This window comes from Electrona antarctica, assembly GCF_951216825.1.
Source record: "Electrona antarctica genome assembly, chromosome: 18".
Classification (NCBI taxonomy): Eukaryota; Metazoa; Chordata; class Actinopteri; order Myctophiformes; family Myctophidae; genus Electrona; species Electrona antarctica.
In genome coordinates, this window is record NC_136799.1 from 33459471 (window position 1) to 33484367 (window position 24897).

At 42.8% G+C, this 24897-nt stretch overlaps 2 protein-coding genes across 4 annotated transcripts in view; one reads left to right on the forward strand and one right to left on the reverse strand.

Annotated features, from left to right (window-relative positions):
- Window positions 1–11: 11 nt before the first annotated feature.
- erg28 (ergosterol biosynthesis 28 homolog) lies at window positions 12–14565 on the forward strand. 2 transcript variants are annotated; one of them, XM_079529001.1, is made up of 5 exons: window positions 12–198; window positions 8335–8482; window positions 8727–8817; window positions 9268–9386; window positions 11835–14565. In XM_079529001.1, exons 2-5 carry the CDS (start codon window positions 8350–8352, stop codon window positions 11921–11923), a joined length of 432 nt encoding a protein of 143 aa, XP_079385127.1. In that variant the 5' UTR covers window positions 12–198; window positions 8335–8349; the 3' UTR covers window positions 11924–14565. The 2 variants fall into 2 exon arrangements, with proteins under 2 accessions (XP_079385127.1, XP_079385126.1); XM_079529000.1 differs by lacking the exon at window positions 12–198 and adding an exon at window positions 7451–7577.
- Window positions 13886–24897, reverse strand: part of flvcr2a (FLVCR choline and putative heme transporter 2a) — a 42144-nt gene continuing 31132 nt past the window's right edge. The window contains exons 5-12 of one of the 2 annotated variants that reach the window (XR_013792340.1): window positions 23422–23489; window positions 22673–22776; window positions 19973–20083; window positions 19301–19406; window positions 18748–18859; window positions 17749–17813; window positions 16430–16548; window positions 13886–14842 (exon numbers count right to left, since the gene is read on the reverse strand). Coding sequence is in view for 1 of the 2 variants with exons in the window: in XM_079528994.1 (XP_079385120.1) it covers window positions 14777–14842; window positions 17749–17813; window positions 18748–18859; window positions 19301–19406; window positions 19973–20083; window positions 22673–22776; window positions 23422–23489 (632 nt within the window). In the remaining variant the exon portion in view is untranslated. The remainder of the gene's footprint in view (window positions 14843–16429; window positions 16549–17748; window positions 17814–18747; window positions 18860–19300; window positions 19407–19972; window positions 20084–22672; window positions 22777–23421; window positions 23490–24897) is intronic. The other variant, XM_079528994.1, reaches the window with a different exon arrangement.

Genomic DNA, 24897 nt, shown 5'->3' on the forward strand with positions numbered 1-24897 from the left:
CTTCTGTTTACTAATATGCGTTGTCAACACGTGCTGAGTTGACAAACATTGACCGATTTCGGGGAACACTGATAGTTTCTCCTTTACTACTTAGGCTGTGGAAGTATTCACACTAGGCAACTTTTGCATTTATTGGCATTGCCAATTTGGGGAGAAAAGGAGGACGAGGAGGTGATCAAGCTCCACAACACCACATTGGTAGGTAGCCTCAAGGCTGCATTTATTTGCCTTCTTTTTCCTCTCGAGGCTGCATGGGATGATGTGAACCCCTCCAGCAGGCTAGGGAGCACAGCTCCGGTTAGCGGAAAATGACCGCGGGGTGCGGGTTGCCAGGTTTTCTTATAAGTAAAGTATTTACATTCAATTACAAAAACATATATATATAATACATTTTAATTTACGTCATATTTAGCGGCTTTTCGACCAAATTTCTCTGTTCTTTGTCAATGGCAAATATTGAGACGTGTGGGGACTAAAGCTGTATATAGGAGGGCCCTCAAACACATTATTTCATAACTTTTCATCGGGCTCCTACAAAAAAATGTGGCATTGCCAATTTGGGGAGAAAAGGAGGACGAGGAGGTGATCAAGCTCCACAACACCACATTGGGAGGTAGCCTCAAGGCTGCATTTATTTGCCTTCTTTTTCCTCTCGAGGCTGCATGGGATGATGTGAACCCCTCCAGCAGGCTAGGGAGCACCGCTCCGGTTAGCGGAAAATGACCGCGGGGTGCGGGTTGCCAGGTTTTTTTATAAGTAAAGTATTTACATTCAATTAAAAAAACATATATATATAATACATTTTAATTTACGTCATATTTAGCGGCATTTCGACCTACTTTCTCTGTTCTTTGTCAATGGCAAATATTGAGACGTGTGGGGACTAAAGCTGTATATAGGAGGGCCCTCAAACACATTATTTCATAACTTTTCATCGTGCTCCTAAAAAAAAATGTGTGCTACTAGCCGCAATTAAATACACAGTTAAAATAATAAGAAATTTGCGCCAACGACTGCGTCGACACCTGGCGTGGAACAAACGGGACGAACCGCGGCGCATATATGGATAACAACACTACACGCGCGCTGCAACACAAAACAGCTGCATACAACGCGTGTCACTGTGCACTTCTGTATCTGTGGACTTCTGTATCGCAACGCGGGCCAACGCAACTCTGGGATGAGCGGGCCGAAGGCCCGCGAAATTCTAGTGACATACATTTGTGGCAACGGGCAACAGGCATTCTGATTGGCCAGTATGAGATGATGCATGATGATGTACGATGATAAGAGCGCCCCTCACTTCACACGGGTGTGATTTTATTTAGTTTTAGTTTTAGTTCAACTAGCTGATCTACATCGACACGTTTTTCAAAATTGTAAAAAAGGCAAAGAAGTTTTGAAAAACGTGTCGATCAGCTAGATGAACTATTCAAAAATGTTTTTCAAAATAGTAAAAAAAATCACACCCGTGTGAAGTGAGGGGCGTTCTTATCATCGTACATCATCATGCATCATCTCATACTGGCCAATCAGAATGCCTGTTGCCCGTTGCCACAAATTTATGTCATATTTGGTGGACATTTGACCTAATTTCTCCTTCCATTGTCGATATATGAGACGTGTGGGGACAAGATGACGTACATTTTCCCTTCATTGTCAATGGCATTTAATGTTTGTGTTGCGGACATTTGACCTAATTTCCCCTTCCGTTGTCGATGGCAAATATGAGACGTGTGGGGACAAGATGACATAAATGTTCCTTTCATTGTCAATGGCATTTAATTTAATGTTTGTGTTGCAGACATTTTGTGGGGACAAAAGCTGTATATAGGATGGGCTAGCACCCCTCAAAAAGGTAAAGATTAAAGAAGTGTAGGGATAAGGGATTTAGAATGGACGAAAATAGAGCCCCTAGTAGTAGAGAGAAATGGTGTCATCTCATAATGATTAGTGAGGAGGAAGATACGGTTGAAAATGGGTGACGTGGTCCTTTAATGAAACCCTCACTAATTACAGAGAAAGAGACTTTGCTGTCGTTTGTCAGGACTCTCATGCACCTGTGACCATTCTGGTGTGGTCTACCCTGTCAGGAGTTTTATCCCACCAGCAGCATTGGGCCCAGGGTCAGTGAATCACTCAAGCCTCTTCACCACGGCAAGGTCACAGCAAGAGAAGAGGATGTTGGCCCTTGCAAGGACTGTTTTTTCTTCATCATTTTGTGTGTGTGGCTTAAAAAGTTTTTCGTTTTTTGTCTACATAAGTTGGTCCTTACAAGGGCTTTTGGTTCTTTTTTTAAATTTCATTCTTTTTTTGTCGGTTTTTCTTCCACGTTAGTCATTGCCAATTCCCCATTTCTACTGTGGCCCCTGTTACTGTCATTGTCAATCTGGGGAGGGTATAGAAAACTACCGTGTTTCCAATATACACATCACCAGACCCTTGTTTTCACATGTCAGTAAGGAGTTTCACCAGGAGACGGTCTCTTCTGAGACTGTATCTCACATGTCTCTGCTTCTTTTGTATCTTTCTCTTCCCAGTTCCCTGTCTTCTCTGTCTGTGGTTCAAGGTTTCCTTATTGTTAAATCTTTAATATTTTACCAAGATAGACGATCCCACACCTCGCCACTAGTATGAAATGGTACACAAAAGGTCATAAGTGGCCGCCTCTCCCCGCCCCTATATCTCTCCCAACCCTATTTGGTGAGCTCACCTGCTGTGGATGTTATGTGCCTCTGGTTTCCTCAAGGGGCAGGCACCCACATCACATAGACACAGGAAATCAATTGATATTTGGGGGTTTTGATCTCCATTGTGTACCGCGGTAGTCCGGTACATATAAAGCTATTTATACTCCCGTTCAGAATGGATGTGTACTGTACAGTATGTGCCCATATTTTCTGAACGGAATGCCTCCAAGTATAATTGAATTACAAAAACGGGTATTGCATATTACCGGGCATGCATTCCGGCTGGCATTGTTCCCAATGGGCATCAGCCTAGTAATACTACTACTAATAATAATAATAATAATAATAATAATAATAGTAAACATACAGCCGAGCAAAAAAAAATAAAGAAACAAAAAACTAACGAAACAATATAAAGAAACAAAACAATAAAGAAATAAAAAGAGAAAAAAGTAGTAATCAAGACTCAGAGCTCTATCTATCGAAGGTGCTTGAAGGTGCTGTGTGCCAGGTTCCTTACCCCTAAGTTATACATATCTATCTGTGCCAGTGACCCTAGCTTTGTATAACACTTAAGAGCTCTGATCTCAAGGAGGGCAGTCATGAGGGGGTTCAGGATAACACTTGCTTGGCTTCCACTGAGCACAGGTAGAGAAAGGGCTTGGGGGTTAACGTTTCTGGTATTTGCTAGGTTTTTCTGTTTTGGCAGTCGGAAGTAGCTATCTATAGCAACCTACTGCCAGTGGCCTTGTTGCTGCGGGGCCACTTTCCATGGGGCGGCTTGATGCATCTGGAACAGCCTGTGGTTGGGATGGCTGGTCACTGCATAGTGTGTGTAGCTTCGCTCTCCCAGCAGCTCCATGCTCTGGCGTACCTGCCGGTTCCAGTCACCTCATCACCTGCCTCAAGTAACACATGCCCTGTTAATATCCCGCTTCTTGCCAGCTTGCTAATACCTAGATTTAAGGTTTCTTTATTATTGTTAAATCGTAAGTTAGAGTCAATTCCACCAACGGAATTGACTTATTGCAACAGCATTAAAAACCAAAGGAAATAATAAAAAATAAAAAATAAAACAAAATAAAATAAAAAACAGTAGTACCAAACCATATATTCGATAAAACATATGCATATGTATAATGACGTATACTTTCGATACTTTCCTGTGACCATGGCTTGCCATACATTGCTCTTCCCTCTACAATAGAACCGTTGCTCACCCACTCCTCTTTCCTGCCTGCTGCCCTGCTGTGCTAGCCTGCCTGCTGGCTTGCCTATTCTCTGCTGCTCTAGAGAATAGGCAACTGGCTTTCCAGGTCCCCCTGATCCCCATGAGCTCTGAGCCATAACCCTTAAATCCCTCGCCTTCTTCTGAATAAATTACTTTGAACTGATTCCCCTTACCTGTCGGCATTTCCGTTCACCTTGTCTGCTTATGATCATATCAGTTAGATTTTATGTACATTATGATTTGTATGTTATGATTTTGTAGTTTTAGCCAACCATATACATTTATTTTATTATATATATACTATATGTATAGTTTGGGGACTGAGGGCCCACCCTTATCTTATTTCTTCCACGTTGAGGCACAGCTCACCACGGATTGATTGACATTGTTATTGACAAAATGAATATACATTAAATGAACATAATCTATTTGTCCAAAGGACATTGTGGTCCTTTGAATGGAATGGAACGGAACGCTATGTGCATCTTGCTGAGAATGTTCTATACATCGGTCGACTCATGAATGCCATTTAAGCCAAAGTCAACTAATCGAAATGCTGTCAGTATCGATACTGAACTTACAGTTTGTCCGATATTGCTTGAGCTTGGCAGTGTCCTCATCGTGAGGAAGGATGTTTCTGACAAACACTGGAGTAGGGACGTGCAGGGTGTCTGCTTTCATCTCAGCAGGCTTCACCTCCTCCTGAACCTCGGGTTCAAGGCTGGCAGTCGTAGCCTTGTCAGAGTGTGTCTCGTCTACACTGAGACACACTTCACCGGGGCTCTTATGTGAGCGTGTGTCTTCCACAGTGATACACACCTCACCAGGGCTCTTGTGCGCAGGTCTCTGTGCTGTTGACTTCACCACCCCGTTGGCAGTGGTTGCGGTGGCCTTCTCCGGGCGTGCCGAGCTTGCCTTCATCTCCTCCACGTTGAGTAGCACCTCACCGCGTAACTTTATGGGCCTGTTGCTGAGGATGTTCTGTACAGGTGCGGCGTCATTAAATGCTACAAAGCCAAAGTTGGGGAGCTTCCCACCACACTTGATACTGAGCTTCATGACTGTCCCATACTGCTCAAAGAGCTCCTTGAGCTCGGCCTCATCCACTTCATGAGGGATATTTCCCACAAACAGTTGGTGAGTGTCGGGGTACTTGACTCCCCATGCCTGTGTCTCCCCCTTCCTGCCTTCCCTTCGTGACTTCATCACTCCACTGGCAGTCATTGTAGTCTTGTCTGAGCGTGCTGAGGTTGTCTTCATCTCCTCCACGTTGAGTTGCACCTCATCACGTAACTTTATGGGCCTGTGGCTGAGGATGTCCTGTACAGGTGCCGAGTCATTGAATGCCACAAAGCCAAAGTTAAGTTGCTTCCCACCGCCACACTTGATACTGAGCTTCACAACTGTCCCATACTGCTCAAAGAGCTCCTTGAGCTCGGCCTCATCCACGTCATGAGGGATCTTTCCCACAAACACTTGGTGGGTGTCGGGGTACTTGACTCCCCACACCGGTGTCTCCACCTTCTTTCCTTCCCTTCTTAACTTCACCGCTCCATTGGAAGTTGTTGCAGGTTTGTCAGAACGTGCCAAGCTTGCCTCCTCCACGTTGAGGAACACCTCACCACGTGCCTGCCAGCCGGGGCTCGCAGTCATTGGGGCTTTGTCTGAACGTGCCGGGCGCGTTGTCATCTCCTCCACGTTGAGACGCCAGTCACCGCTAAGCTTTATGGGCCTGTCGCTGAGGATGTTCTGTACAGGTTCCGAGTCATTAAACACCACAAAGCCAAAGTTAGAGAACTTACCACCATTCTTGATAATGAGCTTCAGTACTGTCCCATACTTCTCAAAGACCTCTTTGAGCTTGGCCTCTTCAACATCGTGAGGGATGTTTCCGACAAACAATTGGTGCGCATTGGGGTACCTGAGTCCCCGCACCTGTGCCTCCCCCTTCTTTCCTTGCCGAGGAATTTTCTTCTTTGTGACTGTTGCACATAATACTGGGCTGTTTTCCTCTGGAGCAGAGGGGGAACTTGTCTTCTCCATCACCATCATCGTGGTGAAAAATACAAGTTATACCTTAAGCGATATCTGAGCTGTATTCAACACTTCTTCACAGTTCTCTTCTGCTCTTTTCTGTTCCTTATTCTTCTCTTGGCTGCTGTTAGCATACTGACACCTGTCTGACTGTGACTTGTCTTTAAAAGGTCAAATTAATCAACACTGCAACGTCACCTTTACGTCACGAAGGGCAAAACCAGCTATACTGTACTTGCTATGCTTGCAATGCTCTGAAAGCCTTTCTAACTGAAAATAAAATTTATAGGCCTATTGATGATACAAGGGTCCTTGTATTATTTTTTTACGGAACTTAGGTGAGTTTGCCAAGTTGTACTTCTGTCCCGGGCATAACTTGGGTTCCGTCTGGCCAAACAAATGTTTGCCATGTGTGTTCCATTCCATTATGACCGGGGACCAATGGGTTCTCGTTTCTGTCTGTGCAGGTGTCTGTGGGAGACTCACCGTTTGAGGGGTCTGGCACCAGTTTCCCTGATTGACCAACCTGACCCACCATTGGCTTCACTGATTGGCTCAGCTTTGCATCATGTTTGTGCCGCTTATAAGTTGACGCCTCTTGACGCTATTGTCTGGATGTAGGCCTACCCTATGGGTATATAACCAGACAGTCGCGTTAAGTGGCGTCAAGAAAACACCTAGACCAGGTGTCTCTTCCGGGTTTTTGAACAGCTGGTTGATGGAAATGATGCTAGTGTGCTTCAACTTGTAGCGTGGGAAAGGTGTTTCGTTTTTTTTGCCAACGATACAAGTTGAAGCCGCGCACTAGCGTCATTTCCATCCACCAGCTGTTTAAAAACCCGGAAGAGACGCCTGGTTCTCGTCTGACGCCTCTTGAGTCTTGACGTAAAGTTGGTTACCGGTATACCCACTGAGATCTGTGCACATGCATGGCTGAAGGAAGCTGCAGTGAATGAAAGTGGTTTAAAATTTAAAATTTCTAAAGTGTTTCTTATGTCTTTGTAATAATTAAATTAAATTTAAATTATTGAAATTAAATTATCTTTAATTACCTGATTAAATTAATTTAAATTAATTATTAATCTCTTACCTGCCTTGCTTTGCCTTTCTCCACTGTTTGTACAGAGCACACACAACACACACGCACGCACGCACGCACGCACACACACGCACACACACACGCACACACGCACACAAAATCTGGAGGTGCACCGTGCAATGCAGTCTTTTGGCCACAAGATGGTAATCTTGAGTTTTAATGGTTTCCCTTTTGTCAACGGTTGCCTGAGCAGCAGCAGGTCTACAGACCGCGGAACCTACCAGGTGATCAGGATTCGTGGGTTGCGATTGGCTGATGTTGAAATAAGGCGGAACCTGACCTCGAATGGCCCATTCACCAGCTCGGGCGACTAGATGACGCCATCCCACGAGCTTTTTGATTGGATAAACCGATATACAGGGTTGTTGTCAGATTGTATTTCATTTGTTACACAGTAATACACACACACTGCCAATCTGCCATACATACAACCGCAGCTCCTCTTCAGTAATGATCAGTAATTAATTTAATTAATGTACAGGATTATGTTTGTTCTGTAGTTTGATACGGTACGGGTAATCAGGTAAATGCATGCATCCTCCATGTTTTGGTCATATGTTGTCATATTATACCTTATGGATAACTATTAAAACGACAACTGTTTATAGCCGCACAGTGACAGTACTGGACAGGTAACGATACAGTAACGTTAATTTGTGTCAGACAGTCAGTCCAGTGTCATGTCATTGTCATGACAAAACAAACAACAAAACGCCTGTGGTCTCCGAGGCTATCATGGAACTGACGGCGACAGTATGACAGTTCAGATAGTTTGTGAGCAACCGAGCTCCATAGCCTCGGTCCCAGGCTTACTCATTTATGAAGCTCGATCCATTGTCCTCTTTCCTTATAGTAATATATTTGGCAGGCAGGTATACAGTGGAGTATATGATACTCCACTGTATATGATATGATATGATATATATATATATATATATATATATATATATATATATATATATATATATATATATATATATATATATGCGCATGCTATAAACGGTTTGTGATCAGTTTTGGAAATTAAAGTTGCAGCAGAGTTTAATGTGTTGTTATTTTTGAGTGGTGTAAACCACTCCTACAACTGGCTTTGTTAGTCTGTCTGTCTGTCTGTCTGTCTGTCTGTCTGTCTGTCTGTCTGTGCAAAAAAAATGCATGGTTGATGCTGATTGGTTGATGCTGATTTCATTACGTCAGACATTACATCAGAACACAGCTGATCAGGCTATATAATACCTTACACCACTCAGTTCACACGGGTGTGATTTTTTGTTTGGCAGGTGCATCGATCAAAGATGAGTCGTTTCTTGAATGTCCTGCGGAGTTGGTTGGTGATGGTCTCTGTCATCGCAATGGGAAACACTGTGCAGAGTTTCAGAGACCACAGCTTCTTATCACAGAAACTGTACACTGGAACACCTGAGTTTGGTAAGCATCAATTAGGCTGGAATGGCAATACTATATTTACTATATACTATGTTTTGAATTTGAATAATGAAAAGTACAAGTTTTGGACATGAGGTTTCCACCTGACAGAGATGATATGTAAATTAGCTGTAAAACTGAATTAAACATGTACTTTAACTATTACTATTATTACTGTCTGTTGTTACTTGAATGGACAGTAGTGAAGAGCTGCCTGAATTGTGATTTTTATTTATTTGTTCCTCAGTAAATGGCCTCCAAGCACGAACATTTGGAATCTGGACATTACTATCATCGATTATACGGTGTGCCTGTGCGATTGACATCCAGAATAGAACGTAAGACATTTCAAATAGAGCATCTTGATTTTGTTCTTATACGTTACTGGAAGTGATATACCGAGCCTAACTACGTATACATTGTAGTAGTACAACAGTGTCACTTGCCAACAAGATCTAATCCCCTTTTAAGAGTAGCCAATTATGTATTACCCCTTTTTCTCCCAATTTAGTCATCATGCCGCACATGGTTGTTTTACCCTACTTGCTCAGCTGTCAGTGAGAAGCCCCTACCCAGAGGACATAGAGCCTCCATCCGATTACACCCCCCCATGTTCGTATTTATACGCCCAGCCAAATCAGATGGATGGTGGATTTGAACCCCTAGCCTGTGGTGTAATCTTCAAGCTGACACCTGACAGCTTCAGTTCTTGTTGGCAAGTGACACTGTCATATGATGGACTGTAAATTAAGCTTCAGGTTGCATTGTATCATTACTTTTCCCTGCAGGCTGTATCATATTACCCTGGGGACCTTTGTGCTGGCCCTGGGACACTTCCTCTCCGAAGCCTTCATCTATAAAACTGCACCTCTAACTATTGGCGTAATGGCACCTCTCATTGTGGCAAGTGAGTAGTTCAACTCCTTACAGTGAGTGTGGGCATATTTAGTAACCCCACTATATTTGAAGATAATCATTTATTGTGATATGCAGAGCAGTCCCTTTAAAATTGAGTTCACTAGTTGGAATGAACACACATTGTGGAAGGTTTAAAGATTTTATTGAATGAAAGAATGGAATGATGAGGAGGAGAGTGGGGGGAGCGGGGCGTGGGTTCCGGGGGGGTCGCCGACCCTGGAGTCTTTGGGGAGGGGGTCGTGTGGCGGTCAGCCCGCGGTACACGTCAAGGCGTGATCCCCCCGTGGGAACTCTGAGGAAGGGAGGAGGTGAGGAGAGAGGGAGGAGGAGATGGAGCAGTGGAGGTGCTGCTGGTCCTGAGGTGGTGATGGGGATGGAGGTGGGATACGAAAAGCATAGAGGATGCTGGGTTGTATTGGGCGGGTATAAGTAGGCTCAGGTAGATTGGCGTGGAGGGCGGAGATTGGCGTGAAGGTGTGGTCAAGGTGTGTTCCTCCGCCTCCTGAACATCTGTTGTTCCAACTCCATTTCACTAGTTGGAATGAACACACATTGTGGAAGGTTTAAAGATTTTATTGAATGAAAGAATGGAATGATGAGGAGGAGAGTGGGGGGAGCGGGGCGTGGGTTCCGGGGGGGTCGCCGACCCTGGAGTCTTTGGGGAGGGGGTCGTGTGGCGGTCAGCCCGCGGTACACGTGAAGGCGTGATCCCCAAAAGGAAGACGGGGGGCGACCACTAGGCCAGGGAGTTGTGGGCCTGTCTGATGTCGTGGAGGGAGGAGCGGATGTAGGTCAGGTAGGCTTGGGAGGACCATCTGCCGAGCAGGCGGACGGTGTGGTCCTGGAGGCCTCGGCTGGCGGCGGTGGAGGCGGCGCCGATGCGGAAGGAGTGGCCGGAGAAGTTTTCCGACGGGTAGCCTGAGGTGGTGAGGATTTGGCGGAGGTGGAGGAGGAACCAGCTTGAATAATCCCGCTTTGTTGGTGGAGCGGGCAAATGGGACATTGAGAGCGCGGAGCTGCTTATGGAGTCCCGCTACAGTCCAGTCTGTGATGGCGGGTTGTGGCGGGCTTGGATTGCTGGGGAGGCGCGAGGCGGCGGAGCTGCGGTGAGCGTGGTGTGCGCGCCTGGACCGCTTGGTGCCGTCGGTGGGTGGTGGTGGGAGGGTGGGTGGTTGGTGGCGTTCCTTCTTCTTAAAAGAGCGGTGTTGGGAACGTGAGGTGCTGCTGCTGCTTTGAGAGCCGGTGCGAGACCGACCTGAGGAAGCGCCGGAGGTTGTGGAGCGGCTGGAAGCAGAGTGGTGGGATGCGTTGGATGGCGGGGCGGCGGCGGTCTGGGAAGCGGTGGTGGGACTGTTGTCGGTGTCGTCTGGGTTGGAGGTACTGGACGTGTCGGGGATGAAGGAGGGCGAACGCCCGGCGCCGGCGGGCGTCGGGCTTCCCTGAGCGTCCCCGGGGGATTCGTCGCCCGAGTCTGGGGCGAGCGGGACGTTGGAGGAGGCCATGGTGGCAGGTGAGCAAGTTGGTATAACTTTGCTGTGGTTTTTTTTTTCTTTCTTTTGCTGTGGTATGAGTACTGCGGGTACGAGCATACGAAAAGCATAGAGGATGCTGGGTTGTATTGGGCGGGTATAAGTAGGCTCAGGTAGATGGGCGTGGATTGGCGTGAAGGTGTGGTCAAGGTGTGTTCCTCCGCCTCCTGAACATCTGTTGTTCCAACTCCATTTGTAGTCTGCAAAAGAAATATAAGGGGGTGTAAATGATTGTTTTGTTAGCAAACTTTGCTGCAGAGTGTTTGTTCAGTAACAGGGGATCTACCACTCTCTCCAGATCTTTAGTTAAAAAAGAAAATACATTTTCAGGTTGGCATACCAATTTTATCCAATCAATCAAGAGGGAGAACTAATACAGGATACCAGATAAACAAATAAAATGTTAAGTGGAACACTAAAACGGCATTAATGGTTTTTGTGGGGTTCTCTCTTGATATTATTAATATTATCAGTATCCAGAGAGACCGGGGAGCACTGGATTTATAACACAAGACCATACAAGAAGGTCACGGTCATTACAAATTGGAATGTGGCAGCAGCACAATAATTGTTTTTTTATCTTAATGTCATAATCGTTGGGGACCAAAATCGATTAATCGGCTAGCCCTACATTTCACCCATTGCTTCATATACAAGTGGCAGAGACAACCAAGCAAGAAACCAACCGACCTGCTCATGTCAGGAGCAGTTTTAGCAGAGTTCAGTGACTTTCTTAAGGACACTTCAACACGAGGAATGCTGATCGAACCGGGAATCTTCCAATTCCCAGGCAACCATTCTACCGGTACCTCCTGAGCCACTGCTGCCAGATAAGGAAGAAATGGGAGTATGGTCAAAGAATCTGACCACGGTCAGATTCAGCCATAACGTTTGTCTTGTTTCTCCAGGTTTTTCCATCATGGGAATGCTGATTGGATACCAGTGTATCCCAGACACGCAGGAGGAGGTCGGTGCACGACAGAAGAAACGTAATTAAACCCAAACAGTCCAAACAAAGCTCTTGTTGTCCGCCTAATCCTACAACCTTACCAGACACACTTGTGAAGTAGTCTTGCTGCTTCTGGCCTTTAAGAACATGACATGCAGGTGTAATTTTGTGTCATATTGCGAAAACGTTTCATTGATTACATACATGGACTGGATTGTACCCTACTGTACATTCTAATATTTTTCTGTGTGTGTGTGTGTGTGTGGGGGGGGGGGGGGGGGGGGGGGATGTTATGCAGTCACCAGTCTTCAATGTTCTGATCTGTTCTGATGTGGTTCATGGTGTTTTTTTTTTAAAATATTGAATACAGTATCTGAAAATATGTCTGAATCTAGAACACTTTCACCCCCCCGGGTATATATACATATTGCCATGGAATGAGAACTTAACTATGTATCCAAGCCACATGTTTGTTTTTATTAATAAAACTTTGGAATTCAATAACCAGAGTATAAAGTTGTGTGCTGACTGATGGTGTAAAATGATTAGAGAAAGCTACAGGAGAATGTTTATTTATTCATTTAATGAGACTAGTACATACAGTTTACACTACTCAGATTATTTGGCAAAAAGATGTACTATGTACTGTTTGTCAGTATGACAGAATGACAAGTAATTAAAAAAATAAATCACCATTTCTTCATTTGTTTTACAAAACACTGGGGTGAAAAAAACTTTTCATGATTATAAGCCCACAGAGAAAATTGCAACATCTATTTGAAACTGTTTTAGTAGGTTGTACCTATTCCTGACTTAATGTAGACAAACACCATCCCAAACTCCTGAGGGTCTGATCTGTATCATAGCAAAAGTTTTGGCAGGAAAATATTAATACTGTAAGATACTGTACTACTCTGCCACCAAAATGTGGAATACCCCGTCACCATCCCTTAAAAAATGTGGATCATTGGCTTCTTTCAAAACAGGCCTGAAAATCCATTGATCAGGAGTCCACAAGGGGAGATAAACTCAATCTTCCCATAGAAAGGATTTGACATTCACTGCCGACATTTTTCCCTTTCTCCTTTGTACATATATGTCTTATATTTGTTGACATGTATTAGTGTTATTGTAATGCTAGGTTGATGAATTGAATACATAGGACCACAATGGAAACAAGTCCCCAGTTATCCTTTAGCCTCAATGTTTGACTGTACCTTGTGCTGTTTACATTTCTGACTTAATCAATCAGAGGCTTGCTAAAACCCATATATTTTTTTTAAATCTATAAAATCAATGTTTCAGAATAGTCACTGGAAAATACAAGCATGTATATCAAGTGTAAGATGAAGATAACACACGGCACTATAGGATATTCTTCGTATATCCAGCTACTAATGCTTTAGCACTTTAGTATTAACTACATTTGTCAAACAAATGTACAAGTTAAGAGTGTCATACATAGAAAAAACAATACAATACTATTTCCTCATGCAAAATAACAAGTGAAGCATGACTTAAAATGTACTCATTCCAAACACTATAGTCTACCATGTTGATCCGTAGATATACAGTATCACCATGTAAAATTGTTTAAATCTACACAGCACAATCCAAGTTAAATGTTAATTTAACAGAATTCTGTTAATTTGTTTTGTATACTAGTCAAAGTAACATTCAGGATTTAGAGTATCCAGCTGAAAATGATGAGTTACAATTTATTGGGATAAAACAATGACTATTCAGACTAAGATGCACAGCATCAACTATATTCATGGTAAATTGCAGTACTCAGAAGTAGTCTCTCCTTGTAATCCAGTATGGCAGTCAGTGGCAATGTGAAGATACAGTTCAAGATACAGTGATGTCTTTTGGTTAAACCAAAAAGGGTTTTGTTAAATGGTTGAAGCACTATATTCTGATAGTACTCATAGCTATAGTGTTTGTTCAGTAACAGGAGCATCCTGCCCTACCTTTGTCTGATGGTACAGTATACATATTTTTTCAATCTTATGCTTCAGAAGAGGATTTTTACTGTAGTCAAGTGGGCAAAAACACTGGTATTGCTTAAAAGACTTAAGCAACTTCACTTGAGACAAAATGCCATTGCAGGAAAAAAGAAATCACAGAATCCTTAGTCTGCATTTAACATACACATTCTAAAAATAGAACACCTACACGAATACCTTCAGCAATGTAAAGTTTGATTTCAATCACACAATATTGGTCAGTTATGAGGAAAACAACAATCAGATTAAATATTAATAGGTTGCAAAGAACGTCATTAACGTTAATCAGAGGGACGGTTAAAGCTACGGAAACATTAAAATATATTAAAGTTTGTAATATCGGTTGGCATAACTACAGTAATAGTTGCACTGCAATGACAGTCGACATCATCAGGTGATCAATGGATCATCTTCAGCTGAATGATTTCCTGTATAGTTTCTCACTGAGTTCAAGTCTTCGAAGTTCCCAATGACGGTTTTTCATGGCTGACATGATTGTGCAACCTCTGGAGTTCAAGCCGGAGCAGTTCGTAGTGCCGTATCATAATGTACAGTACATTGTATGTAGGCCTATTGGGCCTTCCTAGAGCCTCCATTTGTGCATGCCCATTCAGGATACCGATGTGTCGGCAAAGAGGGTGCAACAGTTAACCGAACTAATCGACGATTAAAAAAATAAAATGCTTCTCGATTCTTTGATTAATCGATTAAAAAAATAAAATGCTTCTCGATTCTTTGATTAATCGAAAAAGTTATTGATAGAATAATCAGTAAGAAAATAATCGAAAGTTGTAGGCCTACATGTGTGCTGTACTGTAAGAAGTACAGTACTTGTGTAATGTCTCACTGTATTATCGTCAGTGTGTGATGATCCGGTTGGACCACACATTCCTTATAACTTGGCCTCTTTCAGGATCACGGGTGGACAGTTGCCTCCGTCCAGACGAGCCGCCTCTCTCTGCAACATAAACAAAACAAAAATCAGGGTCCACATTTCTAGCCCTGTGTTGGTATTCAAAAAGCACAACAGGCCATCATTACTGTTAACCGGACATCCTGAACATTCATTAGGACATACAATACCTGGAGAAATGCAATCTCATGCGATGAACGTATCTCACATCAAATCAATGTATGAGCAGGGTTTGATTTGTAAAACCAACAGAAGGGTGGGGGGCATTATATAAATATATACTGTACACATACACACTTATATAAACACGGTTACAAATAAACCCTCTTGAATATTAAAATCAATAGCCACTCATGAAAACAGTTTTATCTTGATATGGATTTAAAGGAGCATTCAGTGATTTGGGTGATTTGGAAAAAACCCTGGTCCGCCCCGGTAACAAGATGTGCACATGCACGCACTACAGTGGGGGGACACGCGACATGCCAACAGCACGCACAACAACGCCCGCCCCTCTCGATCGTGATTGGCGGAAGGCCCCTCTCTATCCTGATTGGATGAAGGCTGGGCCACCTAGCCAAAAACAAAACCTGACGTTTTTTGACCCCAGGGGTTAACTGGGGACAGGGAGGAACTCCTTATATGGTCAGCAAACTCTATAGTAAGGAGGATTATCACAACAAAACAAAAAAAGAAGTGATATTTGAATTGAGTGAAATCACTGAATACACCTTTAAGGAATAATACACAACAGATTTCTAACAACTTATCATTATGAAGACTTACATTTCAAAACTGGTGACCAGTACTATTAAGACTATAAGCTATACAATTATCTTCAGTTGATTTACACAGACAATCTAAATAGCCATTTATTTTTTGGCCTGTAATTAGAAATTCGTGCCGTTGTTTTCTTTTTTTTTATCCCACGATTTTGCAACCCATTTCTTCACCCAGTGTCAATTATCTACTCCTGGGCACTACACTTCCTCTGCCAACCTGGGGGGGGCAGCGGACTGGCCTCATGCTTCCTTCTATGCATGAGGAGTCCAAGCTGCTTCTTTTCACCTGACAGGGGAGAGTTTCCCCGGCTGGACATAGCACGTGGAAGGAAGACGTTATTCCGACCAGTTCCTTTCCCCATCAGGCGCCCTGGCTGGCCAGGGGGAGGTAGTTTAGAGACCAGGATTACTGCATGTTTTTTGTGAGGGTACCTACCCTAGGGGACACGGGGAGAACATGCAAACTCCACACAGAAAGGCCCTTTTCGCCAACCCCGCCTCGGGTATGGGCACTGATGACGCGGAGGAGAGAACACGCCCCCAGTGCCCACAGCGTCCCCAGTGGGAATCGAAGGGGACATCAAATCACATCAAAACAGTGTGCCATTGTTTTGATGTGAGTGTTACATTAATTGGAGATCACTACATTGTAGGAGTAAATTAAAAGTAAAAACCTATCAAACAGCATTTACACAATTATCGACACAATTCCAAAGGTGCATTTCTGTTTTGAATGAACGTCACCCTCAGGACTGACCATAATTAATGTATACAAAATATTGTATTGTTCATGGTTGTGTGGTTGTGACATTTTATTTGTGTTTGCACTTCAGAGAGTGGGTGTTCATACCTTTGACATAGGTGTGTGTTTTGGTTTTAGAGAGGGTTGTGCGGTTAATGTCAAGACTGCCGCTGCCAGATGGATGACGTGGCCCCGTAATCTTGCACTGACGACAGGGAGCCTGTAGGCTGGAATGATAGCTTGGGTGTCACGTAGGGGCCCAGGGGACCATCTCTTCTTCTTACTGTCCACTATTACTGTAGTCCGACTGCCTACACTATGAACGTGCAAGCTGTCATACTCATACTAATGTGAGAACTTTAACCACTTGAGCCAAATATACTTTGTCTTAGGACAAATAGCCGATCTACAAGCTCACAACGCGTCACATCATGACACGTGAGCTTTTAAATGTGCTATTTTCGCTAATTTCTTTCTTTCTTTTTCCAGTTATGACATGCCCAAAATAGGGATGCCAGGATTAATGTGGTTAAAAATTGTTCTTGAACTGAAAAATATTATTATTATTATTAAAACATTTACAGCATATCTTAACTATTAATCTAAACCATCTAATTGCCAATAGTTTTATGTTGAAAGAAAGCAGAATGAGTATTGAATAAAGTGTGCTTGTGTTTTTCTGTAGTTTTGCAGTGTTATTGAAAGCAACCATAGCATTTCTTTGTAAGCATGAGGAGGAAAGACAGTATAGAGTATTGACAAACATCCCATCCCAGTTTTAGAAGAAAAAGGTAAAGGCTTGCCATCACAGCATAAGCATATATAAATCTGTTAGAAAGTAACATTTAGAAGATGTCCATACTAGGTCACTGAGTTCTGCTTTTATGTATCTTACATAATTATGACCAAAATGTTTTCCATATACAAGACTAAACTTTTAACTTTCTGCCTAAGTGTAGTGCTATTTCAACTTATTTTTCAGCATTATTTTATTATTTTGTGTTCTTGTATATCTTTGTTTTAATGATTGTGAACTCAGTGTTTTGTTATTGATTTACATTATCATGACATCTGTTCGACAGCTGTGAACAGTAGCCATGATAATATAGAATGAGACCTTTTGCAAGCCAAATATTTTCAAGACATGCGGCAGTGCACAGCTTTCAGCAGACAGAGTTTGGGGGATGCAGTGCGTTTAGTGAATAAAGAGAGAACAGTGATGCCAGTATGACCCTTGTATTCACTATTCATGCTTGGAGCAGAGCAGAGCAATGTGAGGACTGCAGAGGAACAGGCAGCAGAACCCATGGAGAATGCACAGCCCCATGCCAGCCATGGAAACCAACACGTTCGCTTTCCGTGGAACAAGCAGCAACCACCTCCTTCTTTGCAGAAGCCAATCAGTCCAACAAGTCCGATAAACTTACGCTCCCTGCTCGCGCCGCAGCCAGCTGGTTGGCCTTTTGCCGTCGTAGGTCTGACTTGATGAGTCCTGCAATAAGCGCACGGAAGGAAGGAGGAATATCATAATATGAGTGAAGGCTCAGGGCACTTGCCTGGTGATATGAGTAGATGCAGTCAGACAATATGTAACATTGGCAAGGACGAGCAACAAAATGTTGAAAGAAAATGTAAATTGTTTCGTTAACCACTTAAACCCTACGCCAGATTCCCTCTCCTGTTTTCGCTCTACACTAAACATCTTAATAGCCGATCGTGTCTCCCCCCCCCCCCAGAACATAGCGATGCTAGGGTTCCTGTGGTTAAAAGATAAGCAGTGATACTCTGTTCAGACACTAGGGGTCATACTCCTTGCATTAATGATCTGACTAACTGAATGTGGATTGTGGAACTAAGTATGGGACTATGATGGCACAATTATGAACCACAGTTTTTTGCAAGCCATGTTATTTTACTGTGTAAAAATCACATGAGCTTATGAGTCCAATGTTCAGTGAAGTGATGTTGTGTTCATAGTGTTATCTGAGGTCAGGCATAAAAACTAGAGGGGGAGTCAGGTTTGACCCTATACATAGTTGACCGGAGTGCCCCAGGGGTCTATCCTAGGTACGCTACCTTTTCCCCCTCTACACCAAACCTCTTCGCTGAAAATAGCAGATCTTAACAGATCTGCAGAACGTTAAACTTTAGCTATTGAAAAATAGCAGATCTACAAGTTCATAGCGCGCCACTCGGTACTTGTAGGTCTGCTATTTTTGAAAAATCGTTAAAATGTGCCTCAAATCTTTCAGAAAATTGTCATGATTTAGACGTTTATTTTTTTAAATTTCGACGTCAGGCCTGAATGGGTTAAAGCTCATGACGCTTTAGCTCATACATCTACTATTTTCACTTAATGTTCACACCAGAGTAGGGATGGTGGGGTTGATGTGGTTAAACTAATAGCGAGGAGCTAAATACATTACCTGTCATTACGGTTCCTATGAGCAGGAAGACGCACAGGAAGATGTTGCCGGCTAATGTGCCCCATGCATCTATGATCTTCCCTTGGCTGATGGTGAAAATGATTCCAAAAATCTGGAATGAGATTCGAGAAGTTTGATAGCAGTGTCATCCTTTATTCCATATGTTTACCCCAACACCCTACACTACAGAGTCCACAGTTGCATCACAAATTAGAAAATTCCTCTGCCAAGGTATCAATATAGTATTGCGGTGCTTCCGGCACTACGTTTTGGCCAATGACCTGTAAGGTCATGATGCATGTGACCAGGTAATCACTTCATCCCGGGCTCATGATACACCAACCTTTTTTTCAAAATACTGTGGCATGTTCATCCGTTCAGAAGTTACAGTATAAGCACTGTATACAGGCCCTTTGGCCAATCACAGTGAAGCATTTAGTTCTTCCATGGCCCATTACAAACTATTCATCACGTTTTGTGCAAATCCATTCAGAAATCAGTTAGACAGACAGACACAGACAGACAAGCTTCAGTTGCCACCATGTCTACTGACCTGTGCTGAACAGTTGAGCAATCCTGATGAGGTGCCCTCAGATTCAGGGTACGTGAGCTCCACTGCAAACTCAAAGCCCAGAGGCAGGTATCCTGTCATGAAAAACCTGTAGACAGAAACAAGAGGATCAAAGTAAAGCTTAACCACTTAAAATCCAGTTTAGTTGACGGGGTCCCCCTGGACTCCTTTTCTTCCTCTACACCAAATCTCAAGCTCACAACGCATGGCAACACAATGCTATTTTTGCAATTGCTAAGACATAGTTGAGGAGTTAGTATAATATTATACTGTTAGTATAATAACTGTTCTCTTGGTATTCTAACAAAGATACTGCTATGGAAACCATAATGGCTTAACCAGCTTACTATAAATACAAATAATTGTGGGGATAAAGGCTGGGGAGTCTGGGGAGTCAGAGGAGTATTATTCTGCCCTGTACAAAGCTGAGAATCAAGCAGAGAAACAAAGGCGTAACCTCGATAGCCATGCAGGGCAGGATAGGTTTTCGCGGTCAGTAGAACACTCAGTGTTGAGACATAACATAACAAAGTTTATATGACCTCAGACCTTTGACTTTAAGCCTTATCTTCAGACATGACTTGGTCTCTAGACAGTAAACAGTAAAATGAGGACCATCATGACCATTCCTTGTTTAATGCACAGTAAACATACCCTAAAGCTCCTGAGGTCACAAACACTAGCCAAAGATGGCCCAGGCTGAGGGTGAAGGCGTAGACCACCATTCCAACCAGGGAGAGGAGATACACCACAAGGGTGGTCTGCCTGAGGAGAGACAATAAGAAAATCAGTCACTAGATAGTCGACCATTCTATTTAGCTCACATCAGCGGGATTTCACACTCTGACTCCTTCCTAGGGTGTATGCCGTAACACAGAGAGGCGATTATAATTCCGAATCAGCTTAGACATGTAGTTTAATCTGATTTGGCTTTCCATTTGCATTTAAGAAACAAAAGTCCTAAGACCATACTTACTGTAAGCTTTCTACAATGAACGCCAGTGTTGAACATTTTTCAATAAGAAAATGCTGGACTGTACACAGTAGAAGAACAGCAGTACAACAATGTAATTATAAATTGTAGTACTGTATATACATGCAGTAGTTATCCCTCCAAAGGACTTGGCTATGACTATCAACAGCCTTATAATAACTGCAAAAGAATCATATTGTTCCCAAAAGACCCTTTGTCATAACGCAGGCAGTTTCTACACAAACAAGCTTACTCTGGTGAAGCGCTCTCTTGTACAACCACGCGTAAATTATTTCTCCAAAATGTTTTTGTTAATATAACACAATCCTTTGCCTGTCGCCCGTACTGGACAACGGAGATGTGAGTGTCAACAATGGAAATTTAGGGAAGCTAATGGCATGTTAAGAATTTGAGGACTGTTGTTTTTCCCCACCTTTGTTATATTTTACCATAGGTTTAACCAGGGCCTCCCATTGAATAAACTATTATTATTATTATTCTTTATTTACCCAGGGAAGTAGCTGAGCACAGGTGCTCATTTTCAGCAACGCCCTGCACATAGAAACACACAGACACACACATTAAAACCTGGGAGCTGACTAGTACAACCACAGTCTTATACTGTTGGCCACTAAGCAGCTCCAGGGGGAGCAGTTGGGGGTTCAGTGCCTTGCTCAAGGGCACTTCAGCGGTGTTTGGTGAGTAATGACAATCACTTCCCCACCCAGATTTGTCCTGCCCGTCCGGGGAATCGAACTATTCATTAATATGAATGACTATCCATTCAAGAGAAGTGGTTACTTTGCAATGCAGAGCACAGGCTTAATATATTTGAATTATTGGATCAATTAACAAATAAGGCAGATATACTATACGTATAATGTAGCTGATACTGTAGCTTTGTGTGATGCAGCTTCACTATTCAAGTTCTACTATTACTTGTCTCCACGATTAATGAAGAGAGAAAGGCTGTCAGCTCAGATATGTGAAGAGGCAGATCAAACACACAACTCTGCACAGCTGCAATCTCAACTGTGCGCCACTGCCAACAAAAGCCAACGTTGGCTTGCTTTGTGATAGATACCGATTTAAAAACAAGGAGGCCTTCCTATAGTACAAAGCTATGGTTGTTGTATACCCCTTTACATGTGGTTAAACTGAGTTTGAAGTCTGAGAACCTTTATGCTGGAGAGCATCCCCTATTATGCGGTCACATCGTGTTTCCCGTTTTTGTCTGAAGGGCATGAGGCCACAGCAGTGAGGGAAGAAAAGAAATAACAATCAGGAAGAATTGGTGAAAAGGTTCCCATGCACATTGACTGGCATATGCAAGGCTTTAGGGTATTAACAGAGGAGATGATACATACATTCATTTGTATTTATTGTTGACGAAGGCCTGTGGCACCAGTGACTAAAGTAAAGTTCCAAGCAACATGACGCCAATTTAAAAGAACATTCATTTCCCGGGGACAAATAAAAGGCCTATGACGACTAACCTATTGGTTAGTCGTCATGACCATAACAAAGGTGGTGTGTTTACCTCTTAAAGCATCAACATAGTCACCCAAGTGCTGTGTGATGTCGTTCAGTATTAATGCTCCCTATTCTGCTCATCAGAATGGAAGGGAAAATGTATTGGGGAAAAAAAGGTTGTGGCTACTGAACCATCTCGAATACTAAATTGCATCTATCCACTAAAAAAGATAAACCTTTATTGATCAGGTCTCGTAGCAGTAACAGCAGTAGCGAAACACAGGATACACACAGGAGTAGAGTGACAGACATCAATTAATTTCCATAAACAACTGCAAATCATTTACAACTCCTGTCCCCCAGGACTCTGTGCTTGGGCCCTCCTAACAAGATGCCTGGCTACTCACCAGAACCTGTTCTAGAGCAGCAGTTCTCAACCTTTTCAGGCCGCGACCCCGCCGACCCCTCAAAAATCATATTTGACTGGGGGACCCCCCCATCCTGACAAGTACTTGGAATTGCAGGAGTTTTACATTTTGTTTGATTCGTTTTCCACATTAATTTTCCCATAAATTGCGGACCCCTGCACCTACAAGGCCCACAATTACCCATCCCCAGCTACCTCTCCGACCTCCTCCACCATCATGCCCCCCTCCCGTTGTTCCCTCAGGTCTGGTGATGACAACCTCCTGGTGGTCCCCAGGACAAAGTGCCAAACCTGGGGTGACAGGGCCTTTTCAGTTGCCCCCCCACCCCCTTACCTCCCCTCTGGAGCTCACTCCCAACTCACATCAAAGCTTGTTTCTAGTAGTTGTAGGTCTATTATATTAGGTTCAGATTAAAGATCAAACTAAAATAAAAGAAAATGGTTAAACCGTTTTCACTGGGTCGTTGGAGGTGTAGCTTACTTGTATGTTTTGGTCTTATCCAGCCAGATGCCACATATGAGGGAGCCCACCATGCCAGCAATGACAATAGTCAGACCAATTCTTCCAGCATTCACCTCTTCACCCTGGACAAGGACAAAATCATCAAGATATTTGCCATTAAAAACCCTTTTGAAAACTCTTTTTGCAATGGTGCTATAGTCCAAATTTAGACAATATGACATCACATAACAGTTTATGTTATCTGAGATGGACTGGGTTGTTAAGGAAAGAAAGAAAGAAAGAAAGAAAGGTCTCGCAGCAAGGAAGGAAGGAAAGAAAGAAGGAAAGAAAGAAATGATGGAAGGAAGGAAGGAAAGAAAGAAATGATGGAAGGAAGGAAGGAAAGAAGGAAAGAAAGAAATGATGGAAGGAAGGAAGGAAAGAAGGAAATGATGGAAGGAAGGAAGGAAAGAAGGAAATGATGGAAGGAAGGAAGGAAAGGAAAGAAAGAAAGAAATGATGGAAGGAAGGAAGGAAAGAAGGAAATGATGGAAGGAAGGAAGGAAAGGAAAGAAAGAAAGAAATGATGGAAGGAAGGAAAGAAGGAAAGAAGGAAAGAAGGAAATGATGGAAGGAAGGAAGGAAAGGAAAGAAAGAAAGAAATTATGGAAGGAAGGAAGGAAAGAAGGAAAGAAAGAAATTATGGAAGGAAGGAAGGAAGGAAGGAAGGAAGGAAGGAAGGAAGGAAGGATTGATGTAGAATGGTGGGTGGAGGTTACAGAACATACAGGGTAGTGTTCAATGATCATCCGGTTCAACAGAGTGGAAACAGCATAGAAACATCCAACGTTGAGCCCTGCAAAGAACAGAGAGAAAACCAGAAGTTTACATCTCCAGAACTTGGGTGGTGCAGTAGTAAAGGTTTATTGGCCGTGGAGGGAAGCCATTATAAATGTGTCACTGCATGTACCCACCATAGCTGACCATGGGCTGGGGCGGCACCTGTCAGCAGGGACCGTTAGGCGGGAGGAGTACAGAAATGTGTGCCGGGTGGAATTAATTTGGCACGAGTAAATTGGGGAAAAACAAAAAACTGCTCCGGAAAGCTGCAGCATTTTGTCTTCTCCTGGACATGTTTTATGAAGTGAAACTTCTGTTGCCATCACGGCGTCATTACATTTTAACCCAGTAAGACCTGGGGCCGATTCTGTGAGCTTGTAGATCTGCTATTTTTGAATAGCCAATGCTAAAATCTAAAAACTTCCTGGTTTTAATGGATTAAGCGCAATACGACTAATTGTTTTCTCTCTTCTTTATTTATGTTTAACCTTATTTTGCCTTGTTATTTGTGACTGTTTAAGACAGGGGTGCCCAAAAGGTAGATCACGATCTACCATTAGATCACAAAGGCTGTGCAGGTAGATCACATGACATGTCCCTAAAACATATATCATTTAAATAAAATAATATATAATTTGGCATCTGACACTTGAATTAATTAAGGTGAATTGATTGATTGACATCAAAAAGGGCAAACATCACAAAAAATAAAACTGTTTCCATTTCCCCCCCTTTATTTCCAATTCCAAGTGTGTTTGTCATGTTATGCAACTCCAGCTCAGCTTTTCCAAATACCCTCAGGTAACGTGTTTAACTATTTTCAGCAATGAGATCATATTTTTTGGTGGGTAGATCTTGTTGCGATGGTCATTTTGAAAGTAGCTCTCAAGTACAAAAAGTCTGGCCACCCCTGGTTTAAGACATTTACATTTAGCTCCTTGAGTATTTGCATATTGTTGTAAGCTGCAAGTTTACAGTGATTGATAAAGATTCTAACTAGTGATTCACAATTTTGCTTATCTGCATCAATAATGAAACATCCACTTTACAGTGCTGCAGTTATGATGATGTCAGGTGATATGACCCATGATGACTCATGGGTCATATCACCTGACATCATCATAACTTAATATAATGATGTCATCGCCAGCAGGTTAGCTGACAGACGATTCCAAATCACAAGATCTGTTTTTACTCCATATAAACTTTCACCTCTATAAAACGGTTGTACTGTATCTGCAATGCAATGTTAAAAGGATGGTTATTGGAAGTGCTATTGAGACCGGGAGAGAAGAGAAAAAGTGAATGTGCTTAAAAAGATTTCAAATAAATATCTTAATATACTTCATTTCATTTCTACATTATAGGCTACTGTGTGTGAAGTCAATGTTTTATCGGTCTATAGCCAATAGATATTTTGGAAA

Excerpts from the sequence above, each read along its gene's own strand:
- erg28 (XM_079529001.1), top strand. The coding sequence starts at position 8,350 with ATGAGTCGTTTCTTGAATGTCCTGCGGAGTTGGTTGGTGATGGTCTCT. Across the intron at positions 8,483-8,726 it reads CACTGGAACACCTGAGTTTG|TAAATGGCCTCCAAGCACGA; the intron begins GTAAGCATCAAT and ends TTTGTTCCTCAG. Across the intron at positions 8,818-9,267 it reads ATTGACATCCAGAATAGAAC|GCTGTATCATATTACCCTGG; the intron begins GTAAGACATTTC and ends TTTTCCCTGCAG.